This window comes from Psilocybe cubensis, chromosome 11 (assembly GCF_017499595.1).
Source record: "Psilocybe cubensis strain MGC-MH-2018 chromosome 11, whole genome shotgun sequence".
NCBI lineage: Eukaryota > Fungi > Basidiomycota > Agaricomycetes > Agaricales > Agrocybaceae > Psilocybe > Psilocybe cubensis.
In genome coordinates this window covers 216,971-231,302 of record NC_063009.1, presented here as the reverse complement: position 1 = coordinate 231,302, position 14,332 = coordinate 216,971, and the positions used below count along the sequence as shown (strand labels likewise).

The 14,332-nt window shown below is 46.2% G+C and overlaps 7 protein-coding genes across 7 annotated transcripts; 2 read left to right on the top strand and 5 right to left on the bottom strand.

The window, feature by feature from the left end:
- Positions 1 to 189: 189 nt before the first annotated feature.
- Positions 190 to 790, top strand: JR316_0011246 (uncharacterized protein; the record flags this gene model as incomplete). The annotated part of the gene is made up of 4 exons (XM_047896903.1): positions 190 to 198; positions 275 to 467; positions 535 to 654; positions 726 to 790. 4 exons carry the CDS (start codon positions 190 to 192, stop codon positions 788 to 790), a joined length of 387 nt encoding a protein of 128 aa, XP_047743312.1.
- Positions 791 to 1,589: 799 nt separating this feature from the next.
- Positions 1,590 to 2,157, top strand: JR316_0011245 (uncharacterized protein; the record flags this gene model as incomplete). Its single annotated transcript, XM_047896902.1, has 4 exons — positions 1,590 to 1,598; positions 1,670 to 1,862; positions 1,923 to 2,039; positions 2,093 to 2,157. 4 exons carry the CDS (start codon positions 1,590 to 1,592, stop codon positions 2,155 to 2,157), a joined length of 384 nt encoding a protein of 127 aa, XP_047743311.1.
- Positions 2,158 to 2,428: 271 nt separating this feature from the next.
- On the bottom strand, positions 2,429 to 3,275 carry JR316_0011244 (uncharacterized protein; the record flags this gene model as incomplete). The annotated part of the gene is made up of 4 exons (XM_047896901.1): positions 2,429 to 2,531; positions 2,597 to 2,896; positions 3,005 to 3,090; positions 3,165 to 3,275. The coding sequence occupies 4 exons, from the start codon at positions 3,273 to 3,275 to the stop codon at positions 2,429 to 2,431; spliced, it is 600 nt and encodes a 199-aa protein (XP_047743310.1).
- A 1,978-nt stretch (positions 3,276 to 5,253) lies between these two features.
- JR316_0011243 (uncharacterized protein) lies at positions 5,254 to 5,842 on the bottom strand (the record flags this gene model as incomplete). Its single annotated transcript, XM_047896900.1, has 4 exons — positions 5,254 to 5,318; positions 5,378 to 5,497; positions 5,558 to 5,750; positions 5,834 to 5,842. 4 exons carry the CDS (start codon positions 5,840 to 5,842, stop codon positions 5,254 to 5,256), a joined length of 387 nt encoding a protein of 128 aa, XP_047743309.1.
- Positions 5,843 to 6,609: 767 nt separating this feature from the next.
- Positions 6,610 to 7,164, bottom strand: JR316_0011242 (uncharacterized protein; the record flags this gene model as incomplete). Its single annotated transcript, XM_047896899.1, has 2 exons — positions 6,610 to 6,880; positions 7,058 to 7,164. The coding sequence occupies 2 exons, from the start codon at positions 7,162 to 7,164 to the stop codon at positions 6,610 to 6,612; spliced, it is 378 nt and encodes a 125-aa protein (XP_047743308.1).
- Positions 7,165 to 10,806: 3,642 nt separating this feature from the next.
- On the bottom strand, positions 10,807 to 11,242 carry JR316_0011241 (uncharacterized protein; the record flags this gene model as incomplete). Its single annotated transcript, XM_047896898.1, has 3 exons — positions 10,807 to 10,922; positions 10,991 to 11,183; positions 11,234 to 11,242. 3 exons carry the CDS (start codon positions 11,240 to 11,242, stop codon positions 10,807 to 10,809), a joined length of 318 nt encoding a protein of 105 aa, XP_047743307.1.
- Positions 11,243 to 11,663: 421 nt separating this feature from the next.
- On the bottom strand, positions 11,664 to 12,560 carry JR316_0011240 (uncharacterized protein; the record flags this gene model as incomplete). The annotated part of the gene is made up of 1 exon (XM_047896897.1): positions 11,664 to 12,560. The coding sequence occupies one exon, from the start codon at positions 12,558 to 12,560 to the stop codon at positions 11,664 to 11,666; it is 897 nt and encodes a 298-aa protein (XP_047743306.1).
- Between the last annotated feature and the right edge of the window lie 1,772 nt (positions 12,561 to 14,332).

Sequence of the window (14,332 nt, the reverse complement as noted above, 5' to 3'; positions counted from 1 at the left end):
AATAGGATACTAGTCGAAACGCCGGCCCCCAGCTGATTCCTTCTACAAACCGAATAGGGCTTCTATAGGGATATTTTTCTTTCTTCCCATTGTATAAAAACACCAGACGATAAGGCTTGAAAGGACACCGCTCAAATCGTGTCTTGTATCTCGTACTGTCATATTGTAATCTTCTGAGTCAGACTTAAAATGCCCAAGGTATGTCCGCCACGACCTGTAGAAAATTCAATGCTATGATTTGTCAGCATAACCATGATTTCTCCCTCCCTCGTAGCACATCCCGAAGGATCAGTACTCCGCCAACCCATACGAGATCGTCCCCAATGGTTATATACACCCCGACATCGAGCATCACGACCACGCAGAAGAAGAGGCACACTACCTCCTCCCAGCCGTCTTCTCCAGCGACAAAGGCCTCTCTGTCAAGGGAAAATACCCCGGTCCCGGGGTGTACTATATCACTGACGGTGGGTGGACGCAGATGTTGTTTTCTGTACACTAATATCCTTTTCTTTTCTGTTTGGCTTCCATTAGGTGAATTACACTTTGAAGACTCGGCGAATCCCGGGAGTGTCACTGTAGTGAAGGCAGGTTCGGTTGTGCACATTGAAGAAGGCGCGGTTATCCACTGGAAGGTTGGTCCTGGTGTTAAAGGTTTGCACCATAATCAATTTTAATAGACAGTCCGGTTTTATCTGAATATCATTTCTTCACTCTGAATTTAGGGTTCGCCGTGTTCAATGTACCTGTGTCTGTCAAGAGCTTTGACGAATTCGTGGTCCCTGAGTGAATGGCAAAATAAATGTAGCTTTCGTTAGGTTTTGGATATGGATTGTCGACTTTTGATGTATTTGTTTGAAAAGATATCAAAATTTTAGTCTGGAAATCTACGTAGCTGAGATAGAAACCTGTGGACAGAGGTCTGATACTATCAACGTCCACCGCGTGAGCCAACAGAGGACTGAAATATAATCTTTTTGTATCTCCAAGCTTGAAGCTTGAACGCTAGGCTGTCACCAACGTCGTCTTCTAATACACTTCACCAGACGAAGACATTTTTTTCTCAACGCTCAGATGTGTTTACGTAGGTTTGAACTTCCTCCTAGACTGGATTTGTTATGCCCTGCTCTATACTTTCCAATTGCAGGACACTTGGGATATGCTGAATTACAACCTGTCTGTCAACGCCATTGAATCCACTTCCCAAGCTCCTCTGCACCACCAATCACACGACGACGCCGCCACAGCTTGACCTAGCTAAATCCAAATTGACAAAGACAGCCTAAGCTCACTGTTGATCATGAAAATCCTTTCACAGAGAATTTTGTACCCCTCGGATCTACTTGAAATTGCATACAGTTTATGTGCCTAATCAATCAAACTTACTAGTGCCTTTCTTTAACTTACAGGAGTTCCGAATTGTGGAATTCAAGGAGCAGGGTTGATGTTATTGGAAGACGTGGTGCGATCTGCCAGATATCTGACTTAACGGTTCACAATACGATAGTCTGTTTCCTTCTTATATATAAAATACCAACCTTTATGGGACGTTTTATCCACTACCCTGTGTCATTGCAACACCTTGGACTATGGCCAAAGTACGTCCACTCTCATTTGTTTGCTTGAACAGTTTACATTTAGACCTCGTATGTTACATTCTCTCTCAAAGCACATCTCTAGCGATAAGTACACAGCAAATGCATACGAGGTCATCCCGAACGCGCATATTCACCCGGATGTGGAGCACCACGTCCATCCAGAGGATACCTCGCACTACATCCTGCCCGCCGTCTTCTCAAGCGACAAAGGCTTCACCGTTCTCGTGCGATATCCCGGCCCTGGGGTTTACTTCATCACAGCCGGTGCGCGGCCCACTGAGATGATAATCTTTTCGTAAATTTGCTAATTGACTGATCTGTTAGGTGAAGCTCACTGTCATGATACGAAGAATGGGAATGATACTGTGCTCACTGCTGGTTCTGTCGTTCACATCGAAGACGGGGCTGTTATCCGGTGGCGTACAAAGCCTGGTACTAAAGGTCAAAAATTTACATTTTGAAGCATAACTTTGTCTTACTTGCCACCCAATTAGGCTTTGCTGCGTTCTACGTTCCTGTATCCGTCAAGAGCTTTGACGAATTTGTAGTCCCCGAGTAAATGGGGAAGTAGACAGATGCTCAATGTATCCGCGTAGACCAGATGTCAAATTAATCTTGCTACTGAATAATCTAGGCCCAATACACATGGCGGGAGTACGAATGAAGTACTCCCATCCAGCTCGAGCTTATTGCAGATTAAATCATATCCCCCTATAGTTTCCGGTTTGTTTGAATGTTGCAAGTTGACGGCTATGCGAATCTCGAGGTCGTGGCGACAAGAAATCATCGTGTTTCCATTTGCATATCTACATACAGCTAACATCGAGCGTCTAGGGGTCCCAGAGGAAGGTGTTGGATGACTGTGGGATCTGGTTGGGCCCGTTGTTGTAGCGCACCTGGCCCATAATTCTGCCGGATTTGAGGACTTCGATGCTATATCAGAAATTACACCAGGTATCAGCGCAAATAATACGTTAGATAACAACCACTCATCGCACCTCAAATCCGCATGCCTCATATTTTGTTGGTTCCCTTTACTCTTCCAATCCTTCCTCACGAGGTCCTCTAAATGTTTTTTCGCCTTCCTCTCATACTCTCCACCAGACCCTTTATAACTCTGCCATGTCATGGCGATATTGCCCTTCTTCCAGTCCTTAGCGCCCATCTCTTGTTTGGCTTGTGCCGATATGACTTTTCCAGCGGCTTTTTGGAGGCGTTTCGATTCAGCGACGGAGGCCTTGTACTCTTTTCGGTGCGCTTTTTGCTCGGGGGTATCGCCTTTGCGGATGGCCTTTACACTGATGATGGAAAATGGAAGTTGGATATTGTAATGTAGACAAATGCCGCAGGAAAATGAGAGTGAGTATATAGGCTAACTGCAAATATTCAAAAAAATTAACACATACACCTCCCAAAGCCCACGCTCAACCATTCTTGAGTCAAACGCGCGTGCCTCAAGTTGTACGGTTTCTAGAGAAGCGATATCGCGTGCCTGTGGGTGTAAGTAAATATTAATTTCGTGTACCAGTTGTTCTGCTGAACAGGAAGTAAAGATAGAGGACATACAGAGTGGACCAGTGCATCTGAGGATTCGGATCTGCGTACTGGGTACGCGGATACACTGATAGCTGTGCAGAGGTAGGCAAGGAGGATAGAAGAAACGATTGTCAACTTCATAATAATTTTTTGGAGAATATTCGTGTTTCGGCTCGTAAGTCGTGGAGGGTAGAATGAACCGATTAGCGGATACTAAGGAAGTTACGATAGATAGATGACGGGAAGCAGATGTGATACCAGACCGTACAACAGTCAAGGCAGTAGCGCAATGGGGGAGAACCAGCTCTAAAGAAACCGTTGCGATACAGTTCCTGGGCGTTCTTATATGTGCACGGCTAATGGATAGAGCCACGTGGGGCGTAGATAGGGGATCATGCTGGATCATGATGGGGCCTGATGGGGCTTGTGGGATGTGTTCTGACGTGTTTCGGGGCTTAATTTGATATTCAGATATTTAGCGGGTGGCCAGCGCGAGGACCCCTGACAATAGGCCCAGAGGACGTTCCCGAAAAAGGTCGATTTTTGGGTTTTTTGTCCGTCGCGATTTTCAAAATTTCTGTCCGGATATAGAACGACCTACCAATTTTTTCAAAAATTTGTCCGGAAATCGGGAACAACCCTCGGGAGGCCCAATTTGTGTCCGGACAGGCCTAAAAATCGATTTTTTCGCCGCTGCGCGCATTCAGCTGAGTTCAGTCGCAAATGGGACGCTTCAGAACAATGTTAAGAATCACTGTAATAAAAAAAAACCTGCCTAGTACAATACAAAACCATAAAACGAGTATGCGATGCAAAAAAAGCTATGTACTACTATCTAGGTTTCGCTTTGCAAACATTTTCATCGCTTTTTTGATGCTCCCTACTCCCTCAACCAATGTCTTGTAAAGCGAAATATCTTGCGCATGAACTTCAAAACCTGCTGCAGTGACAGACAAGGGTTTATGATAGAGGAGGGTGAGTAACTTGCAGGAAGGCAGGTGTGCAAATTCAGATACATTGAGCAAGGCAGTTTTGGTGGGTCTTGCAGTGAAGTAGAGGCCATGACTGTGCTCGAAGACTTGAAAAGATGCTTTTGAAAGGGCACAGACATTGGTAGTAGTCGCAACCGGCTGGTTTCGTGAGTGCTTTCCGTTTGGTTTCTCACTCAAAGCAATGACTAAAGTACGGCGTGATCATTAGTCACTACATCGAAACAGCTCCAACTGATAGTCCACTTTACCTTTGCCAATCTGAATCCTATCATCAAGAAAAAGGAACTACAATTGAATGTGTGATGCAGAAAATCTATGTAATAATATCTAAATTTCGCTTTGCAAACATTTTCATTGCCTTTTTTATTCTCTTGAACTATGGGTTTACTAAGGGCAAAATACTAAAAAGGCGATATTGAGATTAGAAACAACGACGTAGTATCACAATACGAAGGGCGGGAGCGACTACACGCTCAGCCTCTATACTAACCGATGACTTATATTTTGAGGGTCGTTGATCACGATATATGTCCGGTTTTTGGATCGACCTCGGCGGTCCTGCAACTTTTCTGTCCGGATTTTTGGAACGACATTTTGCTCAAAATCTGGGATTTCTGTCCGGTTTCGGAACGTCCGAAGGGGTCGATTTTCAAAATTTTTGTCCGTCCGACGGAACGTCCTCTGGGCCTATTGTCAGGGGTCCTCCAGCGCGCCGCGGGTTGCGGTCTTTTCCTGATCCCGGGACCTAGTAGGTCGGTCCGACCACAATGACGACTTGCTCTGTGATGTTTCGGGTTAAGGGGGGCAGATACACAAAGAGTCCCCTCCGTCGTAGTCGAGTAAACGAGTGGTGTAAAATAATAGACAAGAATGGAAAAACACGATACGAGGTGGTCTGTGGCCCCTAACAGGAGAATCCACCTCAAATTCTTCCCGGGGCAATTTTTCTCTTCCCGTGGGCACCCGTATCTGCACAAAGTTCTGACCAGAGTTTAGATCTCAAATCCGCCAAATAGGAAAAAGTATTGCTGCAATGCGGTCTGCGACGATTGGACTGAACAACCTTTATTTGCACAACACTTTTTAACCAACTATTATAAAACGAATCACTCGTAGTCGAGGATTCTTTATTCGGGAACCACAAATTCGTCCAAGCTCTTCACGGCTACAGGAACATGGAATACAGCAAAACCTGTCAATCGCACATGGGATTGTGTAAAAAGGTGAAAATAATTTCAGTAAATTATTCACCTTTTACTCCGGGCTTGCCGTGCCAACGAAGAATCGATCCTTCTTCAACATGGATGACTGAGCCTGCCTTAACAATCGTAGAGCTTCCGGATTTCATAGTATCTTCATATTGTCCTTCACCTGTTATTTAATGAATAAGGTCACGTCAGGGTGATTATTTGCTAATAACGGCGCACCCACCTTCGACAATGTAGTAGACCCCAGGGCCAGGATACTTGCCCAGGATGGTAAACCCTTTTTCGCTGGAGAAGACGGCTGGAAGAAGGTATCGTTCGGTATCCTCTGGGTGGTCGTGATGTTCGACATCTGGGTGAACATGCGCGTTTGGGACGATTTCGTACGGGTTGGAAGTATAATGCTCGCTTGGGATGTGCTATGTAATAGAGAAAAATGTACCGTTTGATTGAGAAAAATATCAATTGACAACAAATGCTTGGGAGGCTATGGTGTACGCACTTTGGGCATTCTGTAACTGGAGCTTGTTGCAGTTTGACCTTTACTTTCTAAACAACATCTTTTATAGACAATCGTGGCCGCCTAATTTGTATCAGGCGTGTGGTTTGTATTACTGCAACCCTTACTCGGCTTGAGATGGAGTCAGCTGGTTGCTAAATTTTATCGCATTACCGATATACACAACAATTCGTTATTTTGGGAGCACAATAATTCGGTTCCACCAGAGCTCCGAAGAACCCCTCATTGATCAGTGAGCAGCGACATGTGGCTTCAGGTGTACGCAAGAACTGCCAGAATCGAGTATTGTTCTAAATACCTACTATGTTCTATTCAATAAAAGACTAGCAATAGGCGTATGTCATCAGTGGCGTTGAAAAACCTACACGAGCTGTCTCTGAGCCTGTCTGATGAATATGTGCATGCTAGATCCAGTGTTCTGTGAGGTTCTGTGAGCACGCTAACTCGGACCCATTATTTTCGCTGTACCGCATGACTCTCTGGATGCTGATATTTCGGCTGAAATCTGCGATGTGAAGGTGGATGAACAAGTTATTTTTTCTTCTTTTTCAATCGCACTCCAGCGCACTCCTCGTAATGTTAAACTTCGCACGGTAGCCGCGGTCAATGATAGAACAAAAAGGAGATAAGATAAAAAGAATATGAACTGGTTGACTGTCGATCCCGTCGATAAGATAAAAATGTCTGGTACTAACCGACACGACTTACGGCTCCCACCAACTGCCAACTTCTATGCCTCCTGCATCCCTCTAACAACCTCAGATAGGAGAATTCGAGCTTATCTCCTGTGGCAAACGGAATTTCTCATCATTGTCGCTCCTATGACCTTGTATGGGCTTTCTCCTGGTGGGAGCATCACGACTAGGTTTGCTTCGCATTCTTTCCCACCCTCTTAGTGAGTTGTTCTCCAGCCAAATTTCGAGACTCTTGCGGCGTTTTGGCAATCGATCTTGTATTTGTTCAGTAGGACTTTGTGCTCGAGTGCGTTTTTCTCTTCCCGCTGGTCTGGTCTTTCTAACATCAACCCATCTATATGTCAGGCATTTATTTTAACTGCAGGCATACAAACACACATACCTATGACCACTTTCATGGCACTGGACTCTGGATTCTTCCATATCTTGGTTCTGAGAAAACCGAATAGGCTCCCTTGCATTACAATGGTTTCAGCATTGTGATATCGAGAGACGGAAGGCGGAAATATACCTTCGAGCATCATGAGGTTTGGATTCCATGGTGGGTATCTGCTCAACAGGAATGCTCCTGGTGCTGGAATGTGTAACTTTGTGTCGTTTCTGTCTCTTCAGATCCATGACGGAAATTCTTTGCACGCATATCTTGATAGTCGATCGCGCTGTGGACTGGCTTGTATACCCCAGTGCATGACCCCCTGCTGTTCTCAGTTCCACTGGACAATAATGTGACGCCCGCCTGACTTCGCGGTATATCCTGGAGACAATACGTCAAGTGTTGAGTTATTGGCTTGACCGTCGATAGACATATTCTTGTCTCCGCTCAAGTAAGGGTTGTAAAGTATTTGTTGACTCCCTTGCAGGCTATCACAGCCGAAGAGAGTGAGATGGGTGGAGACTGATGCATCCTGAAAAGTGTCTTCATAGCCTGATGCAATACTGGCGAACATTGGGACGTTTGGTGCCGTTTGGACTCTAAAAGATAGGCCTCCATATTGACCTTTTCAATAAAATTTCATTTTTGAAAGGCCACTGTTTGCTGATATAGATGTAGATAGTGTCTGGATAGCACACTCCTCTCAACTAACTGAGGAAAAGATGGCGACTTTGGCGTTATGCACTTTGCGGTAGCAAGAATGAGAAAATATCAAGAGAGAACTGAAGTGAAGGCTGGCTATGTATCTGGGAACAGAAGGAATTTTGCTTCTGTCCTTATGAGCTCATAAATCACAGTAAATAGGCTTTTCCCACCAGCTCACAGGTACACGTCAAAGATGGCCCGTTTTGCGTGTTCTTAGCATTCATACCCAACCGCAAGGCGCAGAATCGCAGTTTCGTTGCAAAGAAATGTATCGAGCCAATCACAACTAACCGGTCGACAATACCCTGGCGTTTCCGGGGCTCATGTTGCAGCCGCGATGTACTTTGCACCAGGTAGGTGAGTTCTAGACTTCAAGCTTCAAGTTTTACACCTCAACACTTTACGGTGTTTATATGGCCTGGATCGGGTTCAACAGGTTTATAACGTTGTTTCAACAGTCCAGTTACGGCCGTCCGGATGGATCAGAGTTGGCCTACTGGCGAATCATGGTACATGATTTGAATGAAAATCTGTGAGTACGGCCGAGGAAAATACACAGCCAGAGACAGATAACTAGCGATTCGGAGGGGACGAAACGGCGCATTGAATGTCGGCGAGCCGATGTTGATAATAGTTGTTCTGTCAAGACATCGATAAGCAGCAGACTCGGATAAGTAGTGTTGTCGGTTAACTTTGAACCGCTGACAAATGTTCCTATCGCCATTGGCTGATGTCGAATTCAGTTGCATGCGAGCGCGCGAGTCAATAGAATTGTCCTACGACCAAGACAAGACCAGCCTACTTACAACCCTCCAGTTTAGAGACTATCAGATAACATGGGGCTCATATGAATACATCTGAATCATAAGATCCAAATTATGGCCCACGAATTGTCTAGAACGTTTGAGAGAAAAGCACCCCCCTAATCCTCAATATTCACGACTGTTTCTCAAGCTGGTCATTCTTGATCGCCGTGAGTCCCAGTGATCATGTCGGTTGACATTTATCCGAGATGGTCCTGCTAATAGCTGCAATACAGAGATAAAACGGCGCCAATATGAGCGTTCTGAGTTTAGATAGTACCGTAACGGGCACACACGGCATATCAAGAGGTTGTACGACAAGCGACAGCCTTTTGAGCCTTGAAGCCCGTTCAAGACTGAAAAGTTGGACAGAGAAGGGCGTGCTACTTGACAGTGAGAAGGAAAGAAGCGAGGTGTTGAGCGGCCTCCACGGTGCAGTGAGTCATTGGTTCGCTGGTGGTATCAGAAAGAGATGGGTTAATGAGATATGTTAATTTTCAGGTAAGTCGCCGCTGAACAGTCACGTAAGCAAGATAAGTGTATTTTCCCAGCTGACCACATTGCCGAGTATACAACGTGAAGGTAAAAAATGCAACCAATCATTCAATTCAGTGGAATTCAAATACAATTGCACCCGTACCAACAAATGAACGCGGTCATGGACGGAAGGGGTTTTAGTTTCGATCTTGTATTCTGCGTCAGAAACCCTATAAATGAAAGTCGACAAAATGCTTGAAGAATACCACTTCCCACTTCATACTATTCGCATCTTTCAGAAAAGAAAATGCCGTTCCCAACCGACAAATTCATCATCCAGACAAGCAGCGACCTCGTTGAACAATTACAGAAGCTGTTTGGAAAACATGCAGGCATGCGACCTGGTACGTCTTGCAAGACATAAACATAGAGAGTCACATACCAAAATCTTTTCTGTTAGCACACGCGAAAGGATTCTTGTTGACAGGCACATTTACCCCGTCTGCTGCTGCCGCAACCCTCTCTTCCGCCCCACATTTCCATGCTGCCTCCACTCCCATCATAGTCCGCTTCTCCAACTCCACGGGCATTCCCAATATCCCTGATAACGACGGAAATGCAGACCCTCGTGGAATCGCCGTACGCTTCAACCTTGGGTTGGACGCTAATGGGAGGCGGGTACACACAGATATCATTGCACACTCGACGCCTTTCTTCCCTACGAGAACAGGTGCCGAGTTTCTGGAGTTCTTGAAAGCGGTGGAGGCATCTGGAGCTGGAGGAGAGTCGCCCTCACCTGTGGAGAAGTTCCTGGCTTCGCACCCGGCTACTGTCAAGTTCGTGCAAGCGCCGAAGCCTGCGCCAGAAAGTTTCGCGTCAGATGTATACTTCGGTGTCACAGCTGTCAAATTAGTCAGTTCCGAGGGCATAGAGACCTATGTGCGATATCGGTTTGTCCCCGAAAATGAGGTATCCGTTCTATCATCAGAAGAGACGAAAACGAAGGGTCACAATTACCTGCACGACGAGCTCTCTACTCGTCTCTCCCCCACTGGGTCTGGCCCTTTCACCTTCAAACTCGTCGCACAAATCGCAGAAGAGGGTGATATCACAGATGACGCGACTGTTCACTGGCCTGAAGAGCGTCAATTGATAGAACTGGGGGTTGTGCGAATTGAAGAGTTGATGGACGAAGCGCAGAGCAAGAAAGAGGAGAAATACATCATTTTCGATCCGATTCCAAGGATCAAAGGAGTCGAGCCCAGCGAAGACCCTTTGTTGGAGATGAGGGCAGCTGTTTATTTAATTAGTGGTCAACAGAGGAGGGCAGCGTAATTTTTTCCGGATTATTCGTAGCATGACAATCAAAACAAATGTGAACATTGGCCTGTGATGTGACCTGGATGTGACGATCGGGTGTCATGTGGGAAAATACACATTAGGGCAGACTTTCGGCACTGGCCAGCCAAGGTAGCACCGCTGGCGCTCATACATATTTTCAAAGAAAATAAGACCCAGTAATTATGTTTCCTATATTTTTTGACGTATTTTATTGGAATATAGGCTTCGGGCTTCCCTAATTGGGTAACCCCGGACTCTATATACGAGAAAAACACGTCAAAAACCAACAGGAAACATAATTACCAATACATATTTTTCTACCAAATATGTATCAGCGCCAGCAGTGTAGTGAAGAACGGATGGAAGGTATTGACCATATAACTATTAATCAAAATTCTGATTGATATCTGACTACTTGTTTGCCTTCTTCTTAAGCTCCGCTCAACTAATCATAGATTATAAATTCATCGACGCTTTTGATTGACGTCGGGACATGGAATACCGCAAAACCTTATTGTTCGAAATTGAATTAGCAAAGAAATATCTGCCTCTAAAAGCTAATTAACCTTTGACACCAGAAGGATATTCGCAGTTCCACCGAATAACCGAGCCCTCTTCCACATGAAACACGGAGCCTAAGGTTTCAACAGGATAGTATGCCCCGGCTGCGACGTATCCTCAACATGAAATTCACCTATTTATGTTGAGTAGAATCATGCCATTACCATTAAGCAAGGGGACTCACCTTCAGTTATGTGAAAGATTCCCGGTCCAGGATATTTGGCAGTAATGACGACTCCTTTGTCTCCAGCAAAGAGCGTAGGGAGTAGATAACGATCTGTATCCGCAGAATGGTCATGACGCTCAATGTCAGGATGTATGAGACCCCTAGGTGAGACTTCGCGGGGATTTCCAATGTACTGGTCGCTTGTAATATGCTATTAAATTTTCGATCAGAATTGTTGATGACATTCGAATGGAAACACACTGTAGGCATGTTAATCAATGAATATGAAGTTTAGATGGCGATTGGAGTCTCGTCCAAAGATTTTAGGCTCTTTATATCGTGTAAGAAAAACTCGACAGATTATTTTCTCAAGTGTTAGGAATCGACTTAAGTCAAGAGAGAAGAGTGCCCAAAGACCAAGTTGATATCAAAGCTGGGGTCTGACTACTGACCCCAGGACCCTATATATACATGGAGACCGGAGTAACTACTTCCCGGACCAGAGTACTCGACATATGACAACTATCAATAGATGAAACAGGAGAACGATAGACGTGGGACCGAACACAAAGATAGAACAAGGCATGACAGCGTGGGACCGTAACAGATAACGATAACGGATAGGGGTGGCACCAATACGTACCCTGACATCACCTCCCCTCTAAAGGTCGGTGTCCCAACGACCTGGTCTTCACCGTGGACGGTTTGCACCAAAGACACGAGGCGGTCCACCGCCACGACGCGCGGTCTGAATTCCCTCCCTAGGCTGAACTGGCCCGGGGCGAGAGTAACCGTCAGAGTGTTGCTGCGGAGCCCTGAGAGCGTCCACCTCCATAGGCGAACCAGGGGCGAGCGACGAGGATGGGCTGGAGCGAGTGTCAACAGCCGTAGGAGTGGGCGAGTGCGGAGAAGCCGTCCCGGAACGGGATGTCCGCGTAGTTGGGGTAGAGCTCGAGGTTGGAGTAGGAGAAGGAGGTTCAACGACGAGGGTAGGAGGGGCAGCAGTGGGCGCAGGAGGCTGTTTAGGCTTCTTGGACCTAGGGTTGCGGATGCGACGACGGGCAATCCGCTTGCCGATAGCAGAGAGAGCATCACCGACTTCACGAGCGGTGCCCCTGATAGTGACGGCACGCAAACCGGAGGTGACGACGGGGGAGACTGAGATCTTTGCATGCGAGATGTCGTGGATTTGGCGTAAGCCAGTTCCCGCGCGCCCTATGACGTGGCCAGCCTGTTCGTCCGCAATAGACAGGGTAGCGACGATCTTCTCGAGGGCGGCTTTGGTAGTGGTAGAGCGGATGGATTGGGAGTGCGGGGGCCCTGTAGTAGGGGTAGAGGTAGGTGCAGCCGGGCGTTCCTTCCTAGAGGTGCGTCGAGCGCGAGGTGCGCGAGCAGAGGGAGTGGGAGCGGCAGGCGGTTTGGGTAGGGAGGCTGTGAGGCGTTCGAGTTTAGACTCGATGGCAGACAGTTGGTCATCAACCTTTTTATCAGCGTCAAACCGGACTTGCTGTGCCCTAAAGAGGAGGGCGAAACGGTCGTCGAGAGACATCGTCATGAACCCATCGTAAGGCGAAGGAGGGTCAGCCATAGAGTATAGTAGGTGGGGGCAAGGTAGAGTGGGGTAGACGAGCGCTGCAGTGGATAGAGTACCAGGGCAACGTTGGGTAGCTTCGATATGCTGTTAGGAATCGACTTAAGTCAAGAGAGAAGAGTGCCCAAAGACCAAGTTGATATCGAAGCTGGGGTCTGACTACTGACCCCAGGACCCTATATATACATGGAGACCGGAGTAACTACTTCCCGGACCAGAGTACTCGACATATGACAACTATCAATAGATGAAACAGGAGAACGATAGACGTGGGACCGAACACAAAGATAGAACAAGGCATGACAGCGTGGGACCGTAACAGATAACGATAACGGATAGGGGTGGCACCAATACGTACCCTGACATCAAGCTAATGGTTCGTACAGCTGGTCACATTGTCAAATGACAAGATACTGTCTTCTATCGCTTTCCTGGCCTATTCAAGATATAGTGCCGTAGGTCAATTTTTAAATATATCAACGCAAACGATGTAGTTTCTTCATTAAAATAGGTTTCTTGAAACAAGTTCCACGATCATGTTGAGTGCTTGTCTATTACTGTCCACGATTCATTCCTTTCCATAGCCTTGACAGACACCGGAACATGGAATACCGCGAAGCCTGTGTAATTATGAGCCGTGAATAGGAGCAATCAAAGCTCAAATGTACCTTTGAGTCCTGCTTCTGATTCACAGATCCAACGAATCGACGCACCCTCTTCGATGTGGATAACAGAGCCTGTGCTTATGACGGTCTTGTGTACAGGCTCGGTGACGTATTCAAGGATGCACTCGCCTTGGTAAAATATACAGGCTGTTAATGGGTAGGAGAAAACAGTCTGTTTCGCGTCACTCACCCTTGGTGATGTGATAGACACCCGGGCCAGGATACTTGGTGAGTATGGAGGCTCCTTTATCAACAGCGAACACTACTGGGAGCAGATAATGCTCTGCGTCGTCAGGATGGTCATGGTGTTCGATATGTGGATGAATTAAGGCTTTGCTGGCCACTTCGTAGGGCTTCCCAACGTAGTGCTCGCTTGGAATGTGCTGTGCAAGAGACGACGATCAATGTTTTAAACCTGGTTAACACGCTTGTAAAGCCTACTTTGGGCATTGAGACTCGGGTTATTGTTTGAGAGATGAATGTACGCACAAATATATGTCTCTTTTATAGATTTAATGAAGCCTGAACTGATTCCACGCCAATATCTGAATCATTTCGGATGCATGACTAGACCGGTGTGCAGGTGACGCCCTTCTAGCCTTTAATATCTGTCTAAACCCCATATAACTGCGAGAGTATCCGCATTGAAATTACTTCCTGAACTTTTATTAGACCATGCACACAAATTGGGACACAGTGGCGTATATGCTGTTCATATTTGACCAAATTTGACCTTCATTGTGGAAATGAAATGTTAAATACATCATAGTACAGGGCATCATTTGGAAAGTATACGTGATCTATGACAACCTTCGTGCACTTCGGACAGCGAACTATGTGTTTCTATTATGTAAATTAGAAGGGGTAGGTGGAGACGAATATCACACTTCGCGGCTTCCGCATCTTCTCATGAATTGGATAATTCGTCTCCGACTGACGTTGCCCAGGATGAATTGAGTTCGTGTGCTCTCAAAGCAGCTAATCTAGCACAAATACTGACGTTCTGCCATTCTGAGTTCGATTTTGGCTGTTCTTTGTCCGCTAATGAAATAGAAGCATAAACGACGTGCCCGAAATAGCAGTCTCATGAGGCATATAAGGGAA